The sequence below is a fragment of the Bombina bombina genome, chromosome 6, assembly GCF_027579735.1.
Source record: "Bombina bombina isolate aBomBom1 chromosome 6, aBomBom1.pri, whole genome shotgun sequence".
NCBI classification, from domain to species: Eukaryota; Metazoa; Chordata; class Amphibia; order Anura; family Bombinatoridae; genus Bombina; species Bombina bombina.
The window spans coordinates 575,058,071-575,075,897 of NC_069504.1; the positions used below are offsets into that span (position 1 = coordinate 575,058,071).

General features: G+C 38.8%; 1 protein-coding gene across 2 annotated transcripts in view; it reads right to left on the reverse strand.

Moving 5' to 3' along the window:
• LRRC49 (leucine rich repeat containing 49) overlaps positions 1-17,827 on the reverse strand; it is a 334,467-nt gene that overhangs the window by 17,691 nt on the left and 298,949 nt on the right. For both annotated transcript variants that reach the window (XM_053717544.1, XM_053717545.1), the window contains 2 exons: positions 13,812-13,921; positions 2,653-2,806 (listed from right to left, as the gene is read on the reverse strand). In XM_053717544.1, the coding sequence (XP_053573519.1) occupies positions 2,653-2,806; positions 13,812-13,921 (264 nt within the window). The remainder of the gene's footprint in view (positions 1-2,652; positions 2,807-13,811; positions 13,922-17,827) is intronic.

Here is a 17,827-nt window from a genome sequence, read left to right on the forward strand (position 1 = left end):
AAATCTCCTACCCTTTTACAACGCTGCCTGTTAATCTAGTCCTAAGTGACATGTTTTGTGAGAATTTCAACATTACTCTCAGGTACAAAAAGACCCCATGTGGTGAGTAAAAGATGGTGTGTCTGGAATTTCCCTTTTTGAAGCTTGATGAGATGGAAATTAGATTGCTGGAATCTCAAAGACACATGTTAAGATGTGACTTTGAAATTTACTGAACATACAGCAAATAATCATCCCTGAATGCATGCCCCAGAATGTATTAAATATAGAAATTTGGGAAATTGTCTAATTCTCTATTATTACATGGGTATTTTCTAAGCTTGGGAGGTAACTATTTAGTCAGTCTAAAATGTTTAATAACCTCTGTATTGTTTGTATTTTTCAGGCATATAATTTCAGATCTGCATGGGATATTTATATAGGAAATAAATTCAAAATTAGTATAGATTAAATAACCATTTTAATAATACAATATTTGAATTACATGTATATATAACATGCTTTTCTGTTTTTCCAGACGAAGCCAAAAAGGTGACGCACACAGGACGATACATGGGATGAAATAAGTCATATCATATGAATGTGCAATAAATGTTTATAAAGTTTTAAATACATCTCTTAAAATATAGTGAGATGAATATATGGAAGTTACTTTGATGTGATATGACTATGAAATATTGACATCTGATATTGAAATATAAACTTTCTGTTAGGCTAAATGAAATATAAATTATTTAATATAAATAATGTTAGACACATGTTTCATATCAAAATGACCAGAGAGGTAATGTCATCATACCCATCTGTGATTGATATCGTGGACTTATTAATGTGAGGGAATTATGGCAGTTATTACATAGTTTAAAGAAATATTTTTTTTTTTACTGTCTAGAAATATTGCATGTATTGCTGTGCTGTGCTGTCTGCTGCCACCCAGTGTTATGATGCGAGATTGATATCTGTGATTGATATCGTGGCTTATTAATGTGAGGGAATTATGGCAGTTATTACATAGTTTAAAGAAATATTTTTTTTTTACTGTCTAGAAATATTGCATGTATTGCTGTGCTGTGCTGTCTGCTGCCACCCAGTGTTATGATGCGAGAATTGCAGCCATGAGATAATTGGATGTTGCAAGGATACATTTCCTTGACCACATACATTCCCAAATAAACCAATCCATGTTCAGTTGCAAAGAACCAATCCGAGACAAGGCTTCCGTGGGGCATTTCCAATACTCACCAATGATAGATAATAATCAAAAAGGGGAGGGGTAAAATCAGATGATTTAACCCCAAGCATAGAGACTGGGAGAGGAGGCTGCTGGCTAATCCTGAAGGAATAACTACTGTGGTTATTATTAAAGCACACACCTACTATTGGACTCCATATGCAATATCCCCAATTTTGAGATTCTGAGGTGAAATTGAATCTGTTGAGAAACATTGGAAACCGGACATCGATTGGTTTATTTTGTAAAGTATACAAGGTTTTTGGTAAGATAAGTTATATGCATAGTCACTACAGTTAAATTACAATTGGAAGATTGGAAAGAGCAAATTGGGCTTTTAAATTGTATCACATAACTTTGAATAGCTCTTAGCTTGCCTATTTGTATGCAAGCATTTAAAGTAAACATTTACTATTGCTGTATGTAGCAGAGTTAAGGAAATAGTTTATATTTCAAGTTAGCATTTCATAGCCTATGTATTGTTAAACTAATCCCAATCTTAAATTGTTTATCTATGCAAATATATAATAATAATTCAGAAGTCTATATTGTATTATTGCTTAAATTTGTATCTGGTAGGCTAAGTAATTTATCTGTGAAGGTTCTGAGGTTTTAAATCAATATTGTATTAGGATTGTATTGCTTGGATGTTAAAAGTTAAAGGTTTTAGCCCCATTGTGTTAACTGAATGAAAGGCTATTTGGAAATAAGGCTGATTTTTTTAAGGTAAATTTTTCTGGGTTTTGTAAGAAGGATAGCATATCTTAACAGTTGTTTTTAACGTGTATAATAGTGTTTCATATTCTGGTATTACAAGTATATTTCAATATGTTCATGGATATTAACTAAATAAAAGAATTCAGGTATTTATATTAATTGTATGGTTTCTAGTAGATGCATGTTAGTTGAGGGTTTCTATTTTTAAGGATAATTATTATTTGTTTTGTGTTATAACCCTGCCATAAGTTGATATATTATTTGGAGAGCACTACTTAGATTTTCATAAATATACTGACATCTTAAATGTGAAGAACATTGGAATGTAAAATATTCATAATTTATGTCGAGTAAAGGCACACTTGGTTCTTTGATTTGCACTCTCCATTGAAGTCTATGGGAATAGGAAGTTAGCACGGTCGCAATATCCGAAGTTAGCGCTAAATACGCCCCTTAAATGTGATGTGACATGCAATTACTTTTCTTGAAAACAATTTCTAAGTAAGTGTTTTATAAAATCAGCATTGGTTTTGTACTTCCTATAAATCCTCACTGGCTGATAATGATAACGGTCTCTGCTTTACTGCTCTGCAGCTACGACAAGGAAACCGATTTATTCAAAACAAAGAGTTTAGTTGTCTACAATGTCATGTTACACACACAAAATCATAATAATAACAAGCAGTACATATATACTACTTTACCTCAAGCTTGTCATTGAGCAGATCCTGTGGAATGTAAGTCAATGCTGCGCGGCTTGGAGTTTCTACTCCTAATTTTTTGTTGTCAAAACTATCCTCAGTTGTTGCAGGATACTTCTTGGATTTTCCATCTATAAGATTATGTACTGCTTTTTTTCTTTAAAACAAATAATAAAAATATAGGATAATATAGTTACATAACCTGTACTAAAATACAGTATGCCAAAGACCCTACTTAAAAGGGACAGTTTACACCAATTTTTATATAACTGCATGTAATAGACACTTCTATAAAGAATAATATGCACAGATACTCATCTAAAAATCCAGTAAAAACTTACTTAGAAGCTCCCGGTTTAGCTCTGTTGACAGGTTAGCTGGAACACCCACTGAAAATGGTTCTATAGCAAAAAAAGCAGACACTCCCCCCCTCCCCATTCCTTTGAATATGAAATGACTTTACACAAACAGGAGCAAGCTGGAGTAGGTATACATCAGTATCAGCGCAATGTTATTAAAAAATAAGCAAAACTATACATTTGTTAAAAAAAGCTGTATAGGCTATATAAATGGATCATCTACAAAACATTTATGCAAAGAAAAATCTAGTGTACAATGTCCCTTTAAAGGGACATTAAACTGTTAGATGCATCTTACACAAAATGGTTCTACTCAACATGCTACTATTTTTCATCCTGTACCTGCAGCTCACTTCAGTGTTGTTCTCCTATTTTAAAACTTTACAGATGCCGGTTGTTGAAGCTCAGAATTTTCATACTGGGAGCCGCCATCTTTGACAGAAGTGATTTTTCACAGCTGCATTGTGATATTCATCATCATGTCTCACAATTATAGGATTCAGCTACCCTACATATAGCTGATTCTGGTAATACCAAGATTATACTATTTATGTTTGCTGGGACCTGAGCTATTCCATTGTGAGCTCAGACGGCAGCCTTTACTTGTGTTGTGGTCAGAGCAGCTTTAGATCTGCTGAAAATAAATACCAACTATTTTTGAACCCTGAGTGCTAGCTACTTATATCCAAAAACCATACACAACATACACTCTGAGTGTGGTCAGCAAACCAGACTCAAATTTTTGCAGCTGTCAAACAGCGTACCAAGAAACATCTCCATCTTTAGAGCCAAGAACGCACCCAGAAGACTCCGATAGAGGTCCAACATCTGTTGATAATAGCTGCACCAAAAGCTGGGAGAAGGTTTGAATCGCAGCTGATGTGTGGCAAAAACCACAAAACAGTCTGTCCTGAGATGGTTATGAATCACTGCACTAACCCTAGCTAAGCTTATAAGCTGCATGAACAGTGATGCTTTGGTATAAAGGGAATCTGCTGAAAAGCAGACGAAGTAAAAAAGTGTGTCATTGTGAACTTCATTTGCATATCTTACCCAGATTCCCTTGCTGCATTGGAAACAATGTAATCCAGAGGTTTTCTGTGGGAAAAACAAGCCTTCTGGCCTGTCTAGATTTGTTAATGAACTACACAATGAGTTATTCTCTCTCTCTCTCTCTCTCTCTCTCTCTCTCTCTCTCTCTCTCTCTCTCTCTCTCTCTCTCTATATATATATATATATATATATATATATATATATATATATATATATAAACACTGTGAAATGTCAGATATTTCAGTGTGTATTGTATAAAAACCTCACTAAAAGAAAAATAAAATAAGAAAAGGCCACAGGAATAATATAGTACAAATCAGCCACAGCAAAAACGTAAAGCTCCCTTTCTGTGTTATGCACGCTAACCTGAAGTACACAATACAGCTGTCAAATAGCCAGCAATTTCACTGATCTGTGAAAAAAACCTAAGCTACAAAATGGTGGCATTGGTGAGTAGTAACCATGATGGTGTGTTGTCCCCAGTAGATCATATAATTTTAAAAACTTTTCAGTTTACTTCTATTATCAAAATTACTTAATTCTCTTGGTATCTTTTGTTGAAAAGCATACCTAGATAGGCTGAGGAGCAGCAGTGCACTACTAGGAGCTAGCTAGTGATTGGTGAATACACACAAATGCTTACCAGATGTCTTCAGCTAGCTCCCAGTAGTGCATTGCTGCTCTGGAGCTGCAATAATAAAAATGCTGTAATTTATTAGAACATTTTATTTTTTGCATTTTTATGTCCCTTTAAATCATTCTGAAAGAAGCAATGCTCTTGTGTAATTAAAACAGTCTTTTTGAGGCAGGTATTAACACTCAATAAGGCTTTTTTATGATATTGAGCGCTTTAAAATAGCGTTACTTGTAGTGCTTTTTAAGTTAATTCTCCGACATATGCAAAAGGAAAGTTCATATAGCCAGGTCTTCAACTATAAAACATAGCTTTTATTGATAAAACGTATATATAAAAAGTATATATTCACAGACCTTGGTGATGTCGGTTAATAATGCATTTTCAATACTGTTACCTCCAACCCCCAATACGCGTCACCAGACGCATTTCGCCATAGCTTGAAGTCACCATCAATAAAGTTACGGCGAAATGCATCTGGTGACGCGTATTGGGGGTCGGAGGTAACAGTATTGAACATGCACTATTAAACGACATCACCAAGGTCTGTGAATTTATACTTATTATATATATGTTTTACCAATAAAAGCTATGTTTTATAGTTGAAGACCTGGCTATATGAACTTTCCTTTTGCATATGTCGGAGCATTAACTTAAAAAGCACTACAAGTGGGGGCGGAGTCTAGCCACGCTGGAAGATGGCTGCTAGCTAGTAGGACTCCCATCTCATACACCGGCATCCAGCTGTCCCATTAGGCGAGAAACCCTTTTTCACCCTTCCCTTTACCTCCTACCTATCCTCAGTTGCAACCGGACTTACCCGGTCTCCTCCCGAGATCCACTAAAGCCTCTACCCCTTTGAGCACACTGAGGCCTACACTAACGCCGTAGAAGGGGCCTGACAGGCGAACACAACGGGGCACGGACCTCCGCCCGCACAGACTAGTCAGTTCACACCGGGTCGGATAACCGACTGTGGACACGCTACCTGCAAACAAACGGCAGCAAAACTGAGAACACTTATCCTCAACCACGCTGACTCCCGGTCTGCCGCGATCAGTAAGTAACACCCCGCTGAGGCCTCATATATGCGCTGCCCCTGGAGCTGAGACGTTTCCTTAGTATCTAGGGCCAAGACACAAACAGCAAGCCATTGATGTGGGATTTGCAATAGTTTAGCATGGCACACCTTCTTTTCTAACCCTCCATCTCTTTTTTAACCCTGCATACCACCGCTGGCCAAAGAGACAGGAGAGATAATAAAACTAAAAATAAAATGGGCAGCAGGGAGCTTGCACAAGCACCTTCCAAGCAGAAAGATCCCTCACCATTTAGCTTTTGCCCCTCTAAATAAAAGGAATTAACTACAATAAATGTTCAGAGGGTTAAGCAAAGATTAAAGAAAGGGAGGGAGGCTTACAGAGACAGTAAGTGCAATATACATATCAGAGACACTGTTTTATGCTCCAGCAATATTTTATTCTATATTCCTGTCTTGGTTCACATAAAAAAAAAAAGGACATACATCTAGATACCTTGAATCCTCTATATTAAATTTGTTTTGTTCTTACTTTGAGCACACAGGTAATGCCGTGCAAAAAACAAAATAAGGTAGAAAAGACCTCATCTTCAAAAACCTTGAACCAGTATCTGAAAACTAGAGACATAACAAATACCACGTGTCTAGCTGAGAACACTGACACTCAAACAAATATGTCTAATGCTGAACTACCCAAGGACTCTGACACCAGCACATTTGTCACTAAGAGCGACATCTCAAATTTATCGTCCAAGGATGATATTAAGGTGGTATTACACGAAATGAGAGCTTTATTTGGAGACCTTAGGAAAGACCTGGGGGCAATTGACAAGAGAGTTTCCTCCCTTGAAGCTAACCAACAGACCCTCCAAGCAGAAATCCACTCCAGCTCCTCCATACTACAAAAACAAGACAGAAGGATGCAAGAGCTATCTGATAAAATGGAGGATCTGGAGAACCGATGCCGCCGAAACAACCTCCGGATAAGGGGAGTTTCGGAATCTATCTTTCCCCCTGCTATTGAGGGGTATCTTCAAGCTCTCTTCAGGGTGATCAAATACAACCCGTCGGCAGAGGAAATCCAAATAGAGAGGGCGCATAGAGCTATAAGGCCTAAACCCCCCCTAAAGCTCCCCCACGAGATACAATCGTAAAATTTCTGAAATTTAAGGACAAGGAGGAACTCTTACGTTGCGCAAGGGGAATGAATCCTATTCTACATGCAGGAGAAGAAATTCAAATATTCACAGATCTGTCCCCCATCACCTTACAAAAGAGAAGGAACCTCTCCCACATCCCCTCTATCCTGAAAAATAACAAGGTGCAATACAGATGGGGAATTCCGGTCTCCTTGACGGCCACAAGCAACAACAAAACAGCGGTCTTCAGGCCGGGCTCAGACCCCAACCTGTTCAAGGAACTCTCCTTGCCATGGGCTACAGATAATGTTTCACCTCTACAGGACCCCTTGGAGGGGAGGATCAGAGGGACAACCTTGAATCCCAGCACCAGCCAGCCTTGAGATAAACTTTCTCTTTTTGTGTGGGCCCCTCATTGGTCACCACTGATGAGAACTTCTCCTTATGATTATACTGTTATAGGATGGCTGCTGACACAAAGACTAGAGGCCCTACGTAGAATAGTCCTTTGCAGCCGAGTCTGCCAGATGGAAGATACAGTATTCTGAACTGTAGCGGGCCTTGCATCCCTGAAGATGTATCCTTTAGCAAAGTTTATTAATAGATCACCTTTATTGCTGGGTAATTGGTAAACTCCTTTAATAAAAAACAAACAAAAAAATGGGGAAAAAAAAAAAAAAGAATAATAAAATATAAAAAATAAATAAAAATGTTAATATTGCTATGGGTAATATATGGGTTTGGAACAATAGTTCTCCACTAATTAAAGATGTTTTATATGCCCAATCTAACGCAACGCCCTTCTGAGGTGTCCAAAAAAAAAGAAAGTTTTGTTATTCTTTTCTCTTGCTTGTTATATTGTCTACTAATACAAAATGTTTGCCTATGCAAGTATTAGATTTATGTTTATATCTTTTTTAAAGTTTAGAAAGTTCGTGTAAGTGTGCTGTCAGCATGATACAGTTACAATTTAACATATCTACATATGCCCTTTGGCAACTTGAACATAATAGACTTCATCAGCTCACATATTGTTTTTAGCCTGTGTTCCATGTTCCTGAATATCAAAATGTTTAGATGTTTAAGCAATAAGGTTTACTTCTCATTTCCACAGAGGCTCATAATGCTTTTATGAACGACACCTCTGGCTTACGCAGAAGCACTTTTACACTCACACACTTCCCCTTTGGCAATCTTGCCACAGTTGACCTCACTTACAAACAAAGCCTTGATCTCATAGTGAGCACAGATCAGCACTTACATTATCCACCTTAATCTAATGAAACTAACATTACTGAAACCTACTATCAGCTATAAATTAAGATTGCCCATGCATAACTGACAGGAACAGAACCAGATCGACTAGGGGTTCCACACCCCTAACGTCAAAATCAAATCAATTACCTAGTGACCTCTCCTGGTCCTGGATATTAAAAATCCCCTTCCGCCCCTATTGAAGTACTCTGATCCCCTCCCTTCTCCTCCTCCCCTTCCCTCCTCCCCCCATCCTTCCTTCTCCTCCCACCCATCACGCCTTCCTTCACCCTCCACCTTCCTCTCTCGCCCTCTGGAACAAAACAAGATATATGTTAATAACCTCTATGCCGGTAGTATAGATATTTCCCCTAATTGAATCTTTTCTTACGAACCACACGCCTAGAGACTAGCTTGTCGGAATTTAGTACGAGCTAACTCTCCTAACTATTCTATAAATCCTTCTCTCTCTCTTAGCTGATTTTTTTCTTTCATCTATCAACTCCCTTATCTAACCTTCCCTTTACTTCCTCTTCTTCTCCCCCTTCTTCTCCTTTTTTTTTTTTCTCTCCCTAACCCTCAATTATTCTCATTACCAAGATGCCAACCGGGATCAGTAAATTTCAGGAACACTCCATTAGGTTAACATCCATAAACGCAAAGGGACTAAATAGCCTGGGTAAAAGATCTATTGCAATCAGAGAGCTCAATAAACTCAATAGTCAAATTTTAATGATACAAGAGACCCACTTTAGGAAAGGGAGAGAGCCCCACTGGACCCCCCAACACTATCCATTAACCTGTTTTGCATCCGGGACTAGTAGGAGAGGGGGGGTGGGCATCCTAATACATAAAACACTACCACTTCAAGTTATGCACACTCTAAAGGACCCAGAGGGTCGTTATGCAATGATAGTAGGCTCACTTTTTGGGCAGCATATTACACTTTTAAATGTTTATGCCCCGAACCAAAATCAAGATACCTATTTTAAAAAAGTTGCAAACTTACTCCTCGACCATGCCAAGGGAGCTGTGTTCGTAACGGGTGATTTTAATATTTCCCTTGACCCTTTGCTGGATACTTCCAAAGGCACTACCACCGTCCCTAAGTCAACACTGCGAGCGGTGAGAAATTCCCTGCCCTCAGTGTTGCTTCATGATGTCTGGAGAAACCTACACCCCAGAGCAAAAGATTACACCTTCTATTCCTTCCCCCACGATTGTTACACGCGTATAGACTATATACTTTCTTACTCTAGCGGTCTCTCCCTCATTGACAAATGCGAAATTGGTAACATAACATGGTCAGATCACGCCCCTGTTACCTGCTCTATCATTTGGCCAGATCTCCCCATTATGTCTAAGTCATGGAAATTGGATGATACTCTACTTGACAACCCTCTGATCCTTGAAGATATCGAAAAGAACATAGTAGAATACTTTACACCTAACGAAAGCACCTCATCCTCGCCTTTAGTGGAATGGGAAGCCCATAAATCAGTTATACAAGGAGTGTTAATCAAACACAAAGCGAAAATAAACAATCCAGAGAACTATACACAAACTTATTAGCAAAGATAGACACACTTGAGACTCAACATAAACTAGACCTAAATAACCACACTCTTAGACAAAACCTTGCTCTGGCAAGAACTGCACTCAGACAGTATTTAACTGAGGTCCATCAACGAAATGCCTTGCACCTCAAACAGCACTATTATGAGGGAGGTAACAAACCTGGTAAAATACTAGCAAGAGCCCTTCGTAGAAAACATCTTTCCACATACACACAATCTCTACAAACAAAGGACGGACGGACTGTTCATGATAATAAACTCATAGCCTCTACATTTAGAGAATACTACAAATCGGTGTACAATATCGATAACCCCGACACTCCACTCCAGCCACACAGCGAGCTGCCCCACCAAAAAGACAATATAGATAACTATTTTAGGGATCTCCGCCTCCCCTCCCTGAGTAGCGAAGCGAAAACATTTCTGGAATCCCCTATCACATTGGAGGAAATAACTCAGGCTATTAAAAGCATCCCCTCCGGTAAAAGCCTTGGCCCGGACGGCTTCTCGGCTAGATATTACAAAAAATTTAAGGACATTTTGTCCCCTCCCCTTCTCAAAATCTTTAATAACTTACGAATGACCCATTTCTCTCCAGGTCACTTCTAGAGGCCCACACATCACGGTCATCCCCAAACCAGGGAAACCTGCTATCAAGCCGGAGAATTTTCGCCCCATCTCCCTAATAAATAACGACATGAAATTTTTAGCTAAGATTCTCGTCAATAGATTGAACAGGTTCTTACCTGAACTTATTGACAAGGATCAAGTGGGATTTGTACCGGGGAGGAAGGCCCGGGATAATACCACCAAAATCCTTCAGTTAATCAACCACGCAAAAGTATCACATATCCCTATGGTCCTTTTTTCTACCGATGCAGAGAAGGCCTTTGACAGGGTCCGATGGTCTTTTCTGCAGAGGGCAATGGTTGAGATGGGAATTCCAGAATCCTTTTTAAACATGACTATGTCTCTTTACTCCTCTCCAAATGCTAGAATAAGAATTAATGGTACTTTATCTGACCTCTTTAATATCAGTAACGGCACCAGACAGGGGTGTCCTCTGTCCCCACTACTTTTTGCCATCACTATGGAGGTCCTAGCACAAAAAGTACGAAATAACACGAGAATAAAGGGGATTGGGGTAGGAGATAAAATACACAAACAAGCTCTTTACGCAGATGATGCCCTTTTCTCCCTCACAGAGGCTGAAACCTCTATCCCAGAACTACTCTCCGAGTTAGACCGTTTTGGCTTGGCCTCCAACTTTAAATTAAACATTACTAAATCCGAGCTTTTGAACATAAATACCCCTCCTGAAACAATACAGTTTTTAAGAAATACTTATGCCATTCCTATAGCATAAAAAAAACAAATATCTGGGGATATTCTTAACTCCCTCCCCACAGGACCTATTTAAATATAATTATAATGTATTAAAAAGCGATATAACCCGAGATCTTTCGGTTTGGAGGAACAAGCCTATATCATGGCTTGGTAGAATAGGAGTCCTGAAGATGAATGTCCTCCCGAGGGTCTTATATCTATTGCAAACTTTGCGAATACATCTTCCGTTGGGGTATCAAAGCAGTTACAGGGGACTTTTGAACAGTTCATTTGGGCTGGGGCTAAACCAAGGATACCCAAAAAGACCATGTATCTCCCTAGGGAAAGTAGAGGACTGGGTGTCCCACACCTGATGGCATACAAACAAGCAATAACATTACAACATGTAGCTGAATGGTCAAATAATACTAATGACAAAGCATGGATACAAATCGATAGGCAAATTTTTAAATTGAATAATGTCGCAACAATGGCATGGACCAAGCCTCAAAAGAGACCTAAGACTTTACAGTTATATCACATTACCGCAGGTATTTTAGCAGATTGGGACAAGATCCTGACCTCAACCACTCACATCTACACTATACCCGCACCACTCTCGCCACTCATAGAACACACAGACCTACCCTACCATCACTTAGGACCACATGTAGCACAATCGTATAGCCTCAAAACAGGCTCTATTCAGTTTGCCACGGAGAACGGATTGTTCAAAACACAAGCAGCTCTAGCAGAGGCACACAGGGAGATCTTCTCCTCGTGGCTTCACTACCATCAATTACGACACTTCATCTCTCATCACAAACAAAAAAAAGAGTTAGGAAGAGCTACTACAGCTTTCGAAAAGATATGTATTCAAACAGCACCTTTGTCTCATCTCATCTCCAAACTTTATAAAATATTAAATTGCCCTGACACATCGTCACTCCCGTCCTACACATACTCATGGAACAGAGAGCTCAATCAGGACCTTGACGTAGAGACTTGGCTCAAGGCCTTTAGATTAATTAAAAAATCCTCTGTCTTGGCAGAAGTACAGGAAATTCACTTGAAGCTATCCTGCCGCTGGTACTTGACCCCCTCCCGACTCCATAGGATATTCCCCTCACTCAATGGCACGTGCTGGAGAGGATGTGGAGAGGAAGGCACGCTCTTCCACATTTGGTGGTCGTGTCCCAAACTGGATCAGTTCTGGAGGGACACATTCTCAGCTATTTCTGATATAGTCTCGACCCAGATCCTCCCCGACCCGAAAGTTATCTTGTTCCTTTCCCTGCCCAAACTGACGGGGCTAGGTAAACAGCCACTGCTGCTGATTATGATCACAGCTGCCAAAAAACTCATCCCAAAATATTGGAAATCCCTAACAATCCCATCCACAGACGAATGGAGATCCATGGTCTCTGATCTATTATCCCTAGAGAGATACCACTACCTAAGAACACATAAGTTAGAAATATACGAACTCATGAAGGCAATATGGAATAAAAGAATTTGAGCTCCCTTACACAATATCCTGATCCCCCCGGACTCTCGTTGGTTCACTTATATCCCCCCCCCATCTCCCCCCCCCCTTTTTTTTTTTCCTCTCTCCTCCCCCTCTTCTTTTTACCTGTCCCAAACTTTTCTTCTTCTCCTTGACTTTTACATTGACCCCCTCCTTCTCATTCTTTTTGGGAAGGACAATGATACGTATACACAAGAAAATATAAAAGATTCACTAAAAACTGCAACTGCTGACTTAACCCTAATAAGTTCCCTTATTTTTCCATCTCTGATTGATGATGACAGTGTTTTTCTTCTAATGTTAACAAAATTGAACTTATTCGCACAAATGGTTTATAATGATGATGTTTCACAATTCTTGTTCTGTCATTTGTGTTTTGTTTACCACTGTTGTCATTCAGAATCTATCAATAAAAATTCATATAAAAAAAAAAAAGCACTACAAGTAACGCTATTTTAAAGCGCTCAATATCACAAAAAAAGCCTTATTGAGTGTTAATACCTGCCTCCAAAAGACTGTTTTGATTATTTCAGAAGGAGAACATCAAGTACAGAGGACTGCATCAGGTGTATTGATTCTCCATTATTATGTGTGCTTGTTAAGGGTTAAGCACAGGCAGGCGTTTTAAACAGCAGCTATAGCAGAGAGCAACCACAAATTCTCTTGTGTAATTGGTTGATCGAGAGCATGGGGGGAACGGCACAAGTAAAGTTAAAGGGACAGTCTAGTCCAAAATAAACTTTCATGATTCAGATAGAGAATGTAATTTTAAACAATTTTCCAATTTACTTCTATCACCAATTTTGCTTTGTTCTCTTGGTATTTTTAGTTGAAAGCTAAACCTAGGAGGTTCATATGCTAATTTCTAAGCCCTTGAAGGTCGCCTCTTAACTCAGGGCATTTTAATAGTTTTTCACATAGATAACACTGTGTTCACGCATGTAGAGTTCCTAAGAGCCAGCACTGATTGGCTAAAATACAAGTCTGTCAAAATAACTGAAATAAGCAGGCAGTTTGTAGAGGCTTAGATACTAGGTAATCACAGAGGTAAAAAGTGTATTAATATAACTGTATTGGTTATTCAAACCTAGGTAATGGGTAATAAATGGATTATCTATCTTTTAAAACAATACAAATTCTGGTGTAGACTGTCCCTTTAAATGTGCGTAGAAGATGCCTTGTTTGCAACATTTATAGCAGACACTAGGTTTACTATATAAAGAATAACAATTGTTTTTAAATAAAGTATTTACCTAGAGTCTCCAAGAAGTGTAAGGAGCCTGTAGTGTGGCAATTCAGAAGATGCTACGAAGGCAAGAATTCCAAAGAGTCTCTCAGAGAGGACAACATCATTTCGGGTAACCTGACGAAATGAGAAATTGATTAAACAATGTTTCTGCTTCCAAAGTGCAGGCCTCATGATTACTACTAAATAAGGTACCAAGGGAAAGCTCACATTTTCTAACAGCCACAAAATCGATTCATTTGACATATGAGAGGAAATGTTTGGGAAGGTTACAACACTGTACTGGGCAAAATATGTTTAAAGGGACATGAAATGAGTATACAATTTAAAATAATAAAAAAATTTACTTTTTCCAGTTCACTTATATTACCATATTTGCTTGCTCCTGAGTATTCTTGGTGTAAAAAAGATGTATATAAACAAAATGCCATGATTAATAATAATAATAAATTAAAATAATTAAAACAGTATGATTAGTTTTACATTTCTTATGCTTGAAAATATATATTCAGTTTCATTTCAGGGCATTTCTCACCCCTTCTTTATAATTTAATTTGAATAATTGTGTAACACAAATAAATCATATATTGCTACTATTGATAGAAACAGCTCTAACAATACTGTTAAAATCAATAGCTGTCACATTTGATCCTCACAAAATTCGGTGGCATGAGGGCTGCAGCTGCTCCCAAGAATTAGTGGCTATTATTTCTAATTATTGGAGCCACTACATAGTGGTAGTATCTTAGATTTATGTAGATGTTTGCAGTGTTTACACAATTCTCCTTTTGAAACTAACACCTAAATACTTCTGCACAGCTTAAATCTCAACGTGGAAAATAAAAATGATCTTCCACACTCCCTTTCATTTCAATAACTCCCCATAAACCTAATTTTAAATGATTTATTTTACATAAACCCCCCTCTATGTCATCCCCCACCAGTAATCCGCCTACATCTAACCCCCCAAACAACCTCTCCTGCAAGGTACCCTCTAAAAGCAAAATCACCCCTCACTCAGTCCTCTCCCCCCATGGAAACCTCAACACCCAGCACCTAAATAAACAAAACAAATTTAAAAAAAAAAAAAACCTTAAAAATGTAAAAAACCCAGAAAGTCCTTCCTTAAAGGGACATAATACTCATATGCTAAATCACTTGAAACTGATGCAGCATAACTGTAAAAAGCTGACAGGAAAATATCACCTGAGCATCTCTATGTAAAAAAGGAAGATATTTTACCTCACAATCTCCTCAGCTCAGCAGAGTAAGTTCTGTGTAAAAAGTTATACTTCACCTGCTCCCAGCTGCAGGTAAAAAAAAATAATAATGAAGAAATGAACAGCAGCCAATCAGCATCAGCAGTGCTGAGGTCATGAACTCTTTTACTGTGATCTCATGAGATTTGACTTAACTCTCATGATATTTCATTGTTACACTGAATAGGGAAATAACATGAGAGTGCACACGGCTCATCCTTTCAGCTGTCCTGGGACAGTCATACTAATATGCTGCTTAGAAATCCTTTACAATGGGATGTGGCTACTGTGGAATTTTTAAGGTAAAATATCTTTCTTTTTTACATAGAGATGTTCAGGTGATATTTTCTAGTCAGCTTTTTACAGCTATACTGCATCACTTTCAAGTGTTTAAACATTTGGGTATTATGGCCCTTTAAAGGGATACTAAACCCAATTATTTTCTTCCATGATTCAGATAGAGCATACAATTTTAAGCAACTTTCTAATTTACTCCTATTATAAATTTTTCTTTGTTCTCTTGCTATCTTTATTTTTTTTTTTAAAAAGCAGGAATGTAAAGCTTAGGAGCCAGCTCATTTTAGGTTCAGCACCCTGGATAGCGCTTGTTTATTGGTGGCTACATTCAGGGCCGTCTTTAATATTGATTGGACCCTGGGCAAAAATTTTCTTGGGCCCCCCCACCCCCACCCCATGCAATTTCGCTCTCCACCCCAACATCCCAAAAAACAACTAAATCAATTTTTTTTTATTATTAGCCCAGCGGTGGATCATCCACTGCTGGGCTAATCATTTAAAAAAAAAAAATTAAAAAAAAATTGCAATATGTGAAACTGGACCTAAGCAGAACTAATAAGTAAATAAATATATAAATTCCTCCACTGTGGATTCATTTAATATTCTTTTGAATGTGATTCTGGTGTGAGGTTACCTGGTTAAAGAGATTTAGGGCAGCCAACAGGAGCAAAGCAAGGTAAAGGAGGAAGCATGGAGGTGCAGACAAATATAAGTTTACTGACTTGAACAGCAGAACTACTATGGGAAGCTGTAAAATCTGAGACAGAGAGAAAATAAAAACTATAAAAATAAACCTTACATTAATGTGTGAAGTATCAGCATGACGCCTTTACATCAGCCACACCAGCACATGTAGCTTCTTTGCTAGGAACAAGTTCCCTCTCACCCTGAACTAGACAATGCTGCATGGGGAGGGGCGTATGCACTCACTTATTCTTCCCACTGACACCTTTCTACATTGCACTATTCCAATAACAAACTTCAGTTAGTTGATCTTAGGGCCACAGCAGAAAGAGCAGGGCTAAGGGGACCAGTAGACATGATGCTGTCTGTCCAAGGCTGCATGGATACAGTGTGAGATGAGTCACACAGTCTCAAGACTGAAGAGAGCAGTGTATGCAGCTGCACAGATGCTCAAATCCTCATGTGCCTGCCGCTCCAGCTTTCTGCTGCATGTGCCTACAGTCAGCCCTACCCAGAAACAATCCCCACCACCAGAGCAGTTACCTGGTAACAGTGGTAACCCCAGTAAGACATTTTCTGATGCAGTGGGAAATGGCTGGATGCCAAGTTAGGGCTTTGCATTCAGGGCTGCACAGTGCACATCTAAAACAGCACATGGCACTAGCTTGGCATGTCACATGACACGGGCACGGTCTGGCACAGTTTTGAAAAAAAATATAAGCAGAGTACTTTTGACTGTGACAGTATTAGGACTGAATGTGTGTGTTCCCCATGTCACATCAGCAGTCTGGTATGAACCATTAAAAAAAAACAAAAAAAAACAAAACATAATTTATGCTTACCTGATAAATTCCTTTCTCCTGTAGTGTAGTCAGTCCACGGGTCATCATTACTTCTGGGATATTAACTCCTCCCCAACAGGAAGTGCAAGAGGATCACCTGCTATATAGCTCCTCCCCTCTACGTCACACCCAGTCATTCGACCGAGAACCAAACGAGAAAGGAGAAACTATAGGGTGCAGTGGTGACTGGAGTATAATTTTAAAATTTAGACCTGCCATAAAAACAGGGCAGGCCGTGGACTGACTACACTACAGGAGAAAGGAATTTATCAGGTAAGCATAAATTATGTTTTCTCCTGTTAAGTGTAGTCAGTCCACGGGTCATCATTACTTCTGGGATACCAATACCAAAGCTAAAGTACACGGATGACGGGAGGGACAGGCAGGATCTTTATACGGAAGGGACCACTGCCTGAAGAACCTTTCTCCCAAAAACAGCCTCCGAAGAAGCAAAAGTGTCAAATTTGTAAAATTTGGAAAAAGTATGAAGAGAAGACCAAGTTGCAGCCTTGCAAATCTGTTCAACAGATGCCTCATTCTTAAAGGCCCAAGTGGAAGCCACAGCTCTAGTAGAATGAGCTGTAATTCTTTCAGGAGGCTGCTGTCCAGCAGTCTCATAGGCTAAACGTATTATGCTACGAAGCCAAAAAGAGAGAGAGGTAGCAGAAGCTTTTTGACCTCTCCTCTGTCCAGAATAAACGACAAACAGGGAAGAAGTTTGGCGAAAATCTTTAGTTGCCTGTAAATAAAATTTCAGGGCACGGACTACATCTAGATTGTGCAGAAGTCGTTCCTTCTTTGAAGAAGGGTTAGGACACAATGATGGAACAACAATCTCTTGATTGATATTCTTGTTAGTGACAACCTTAGGTAAGAACCCAGGTTTAGTACGCAGAACTACCTTATCTGAATGAAAAATCAGATACGGAGAATCACAATGT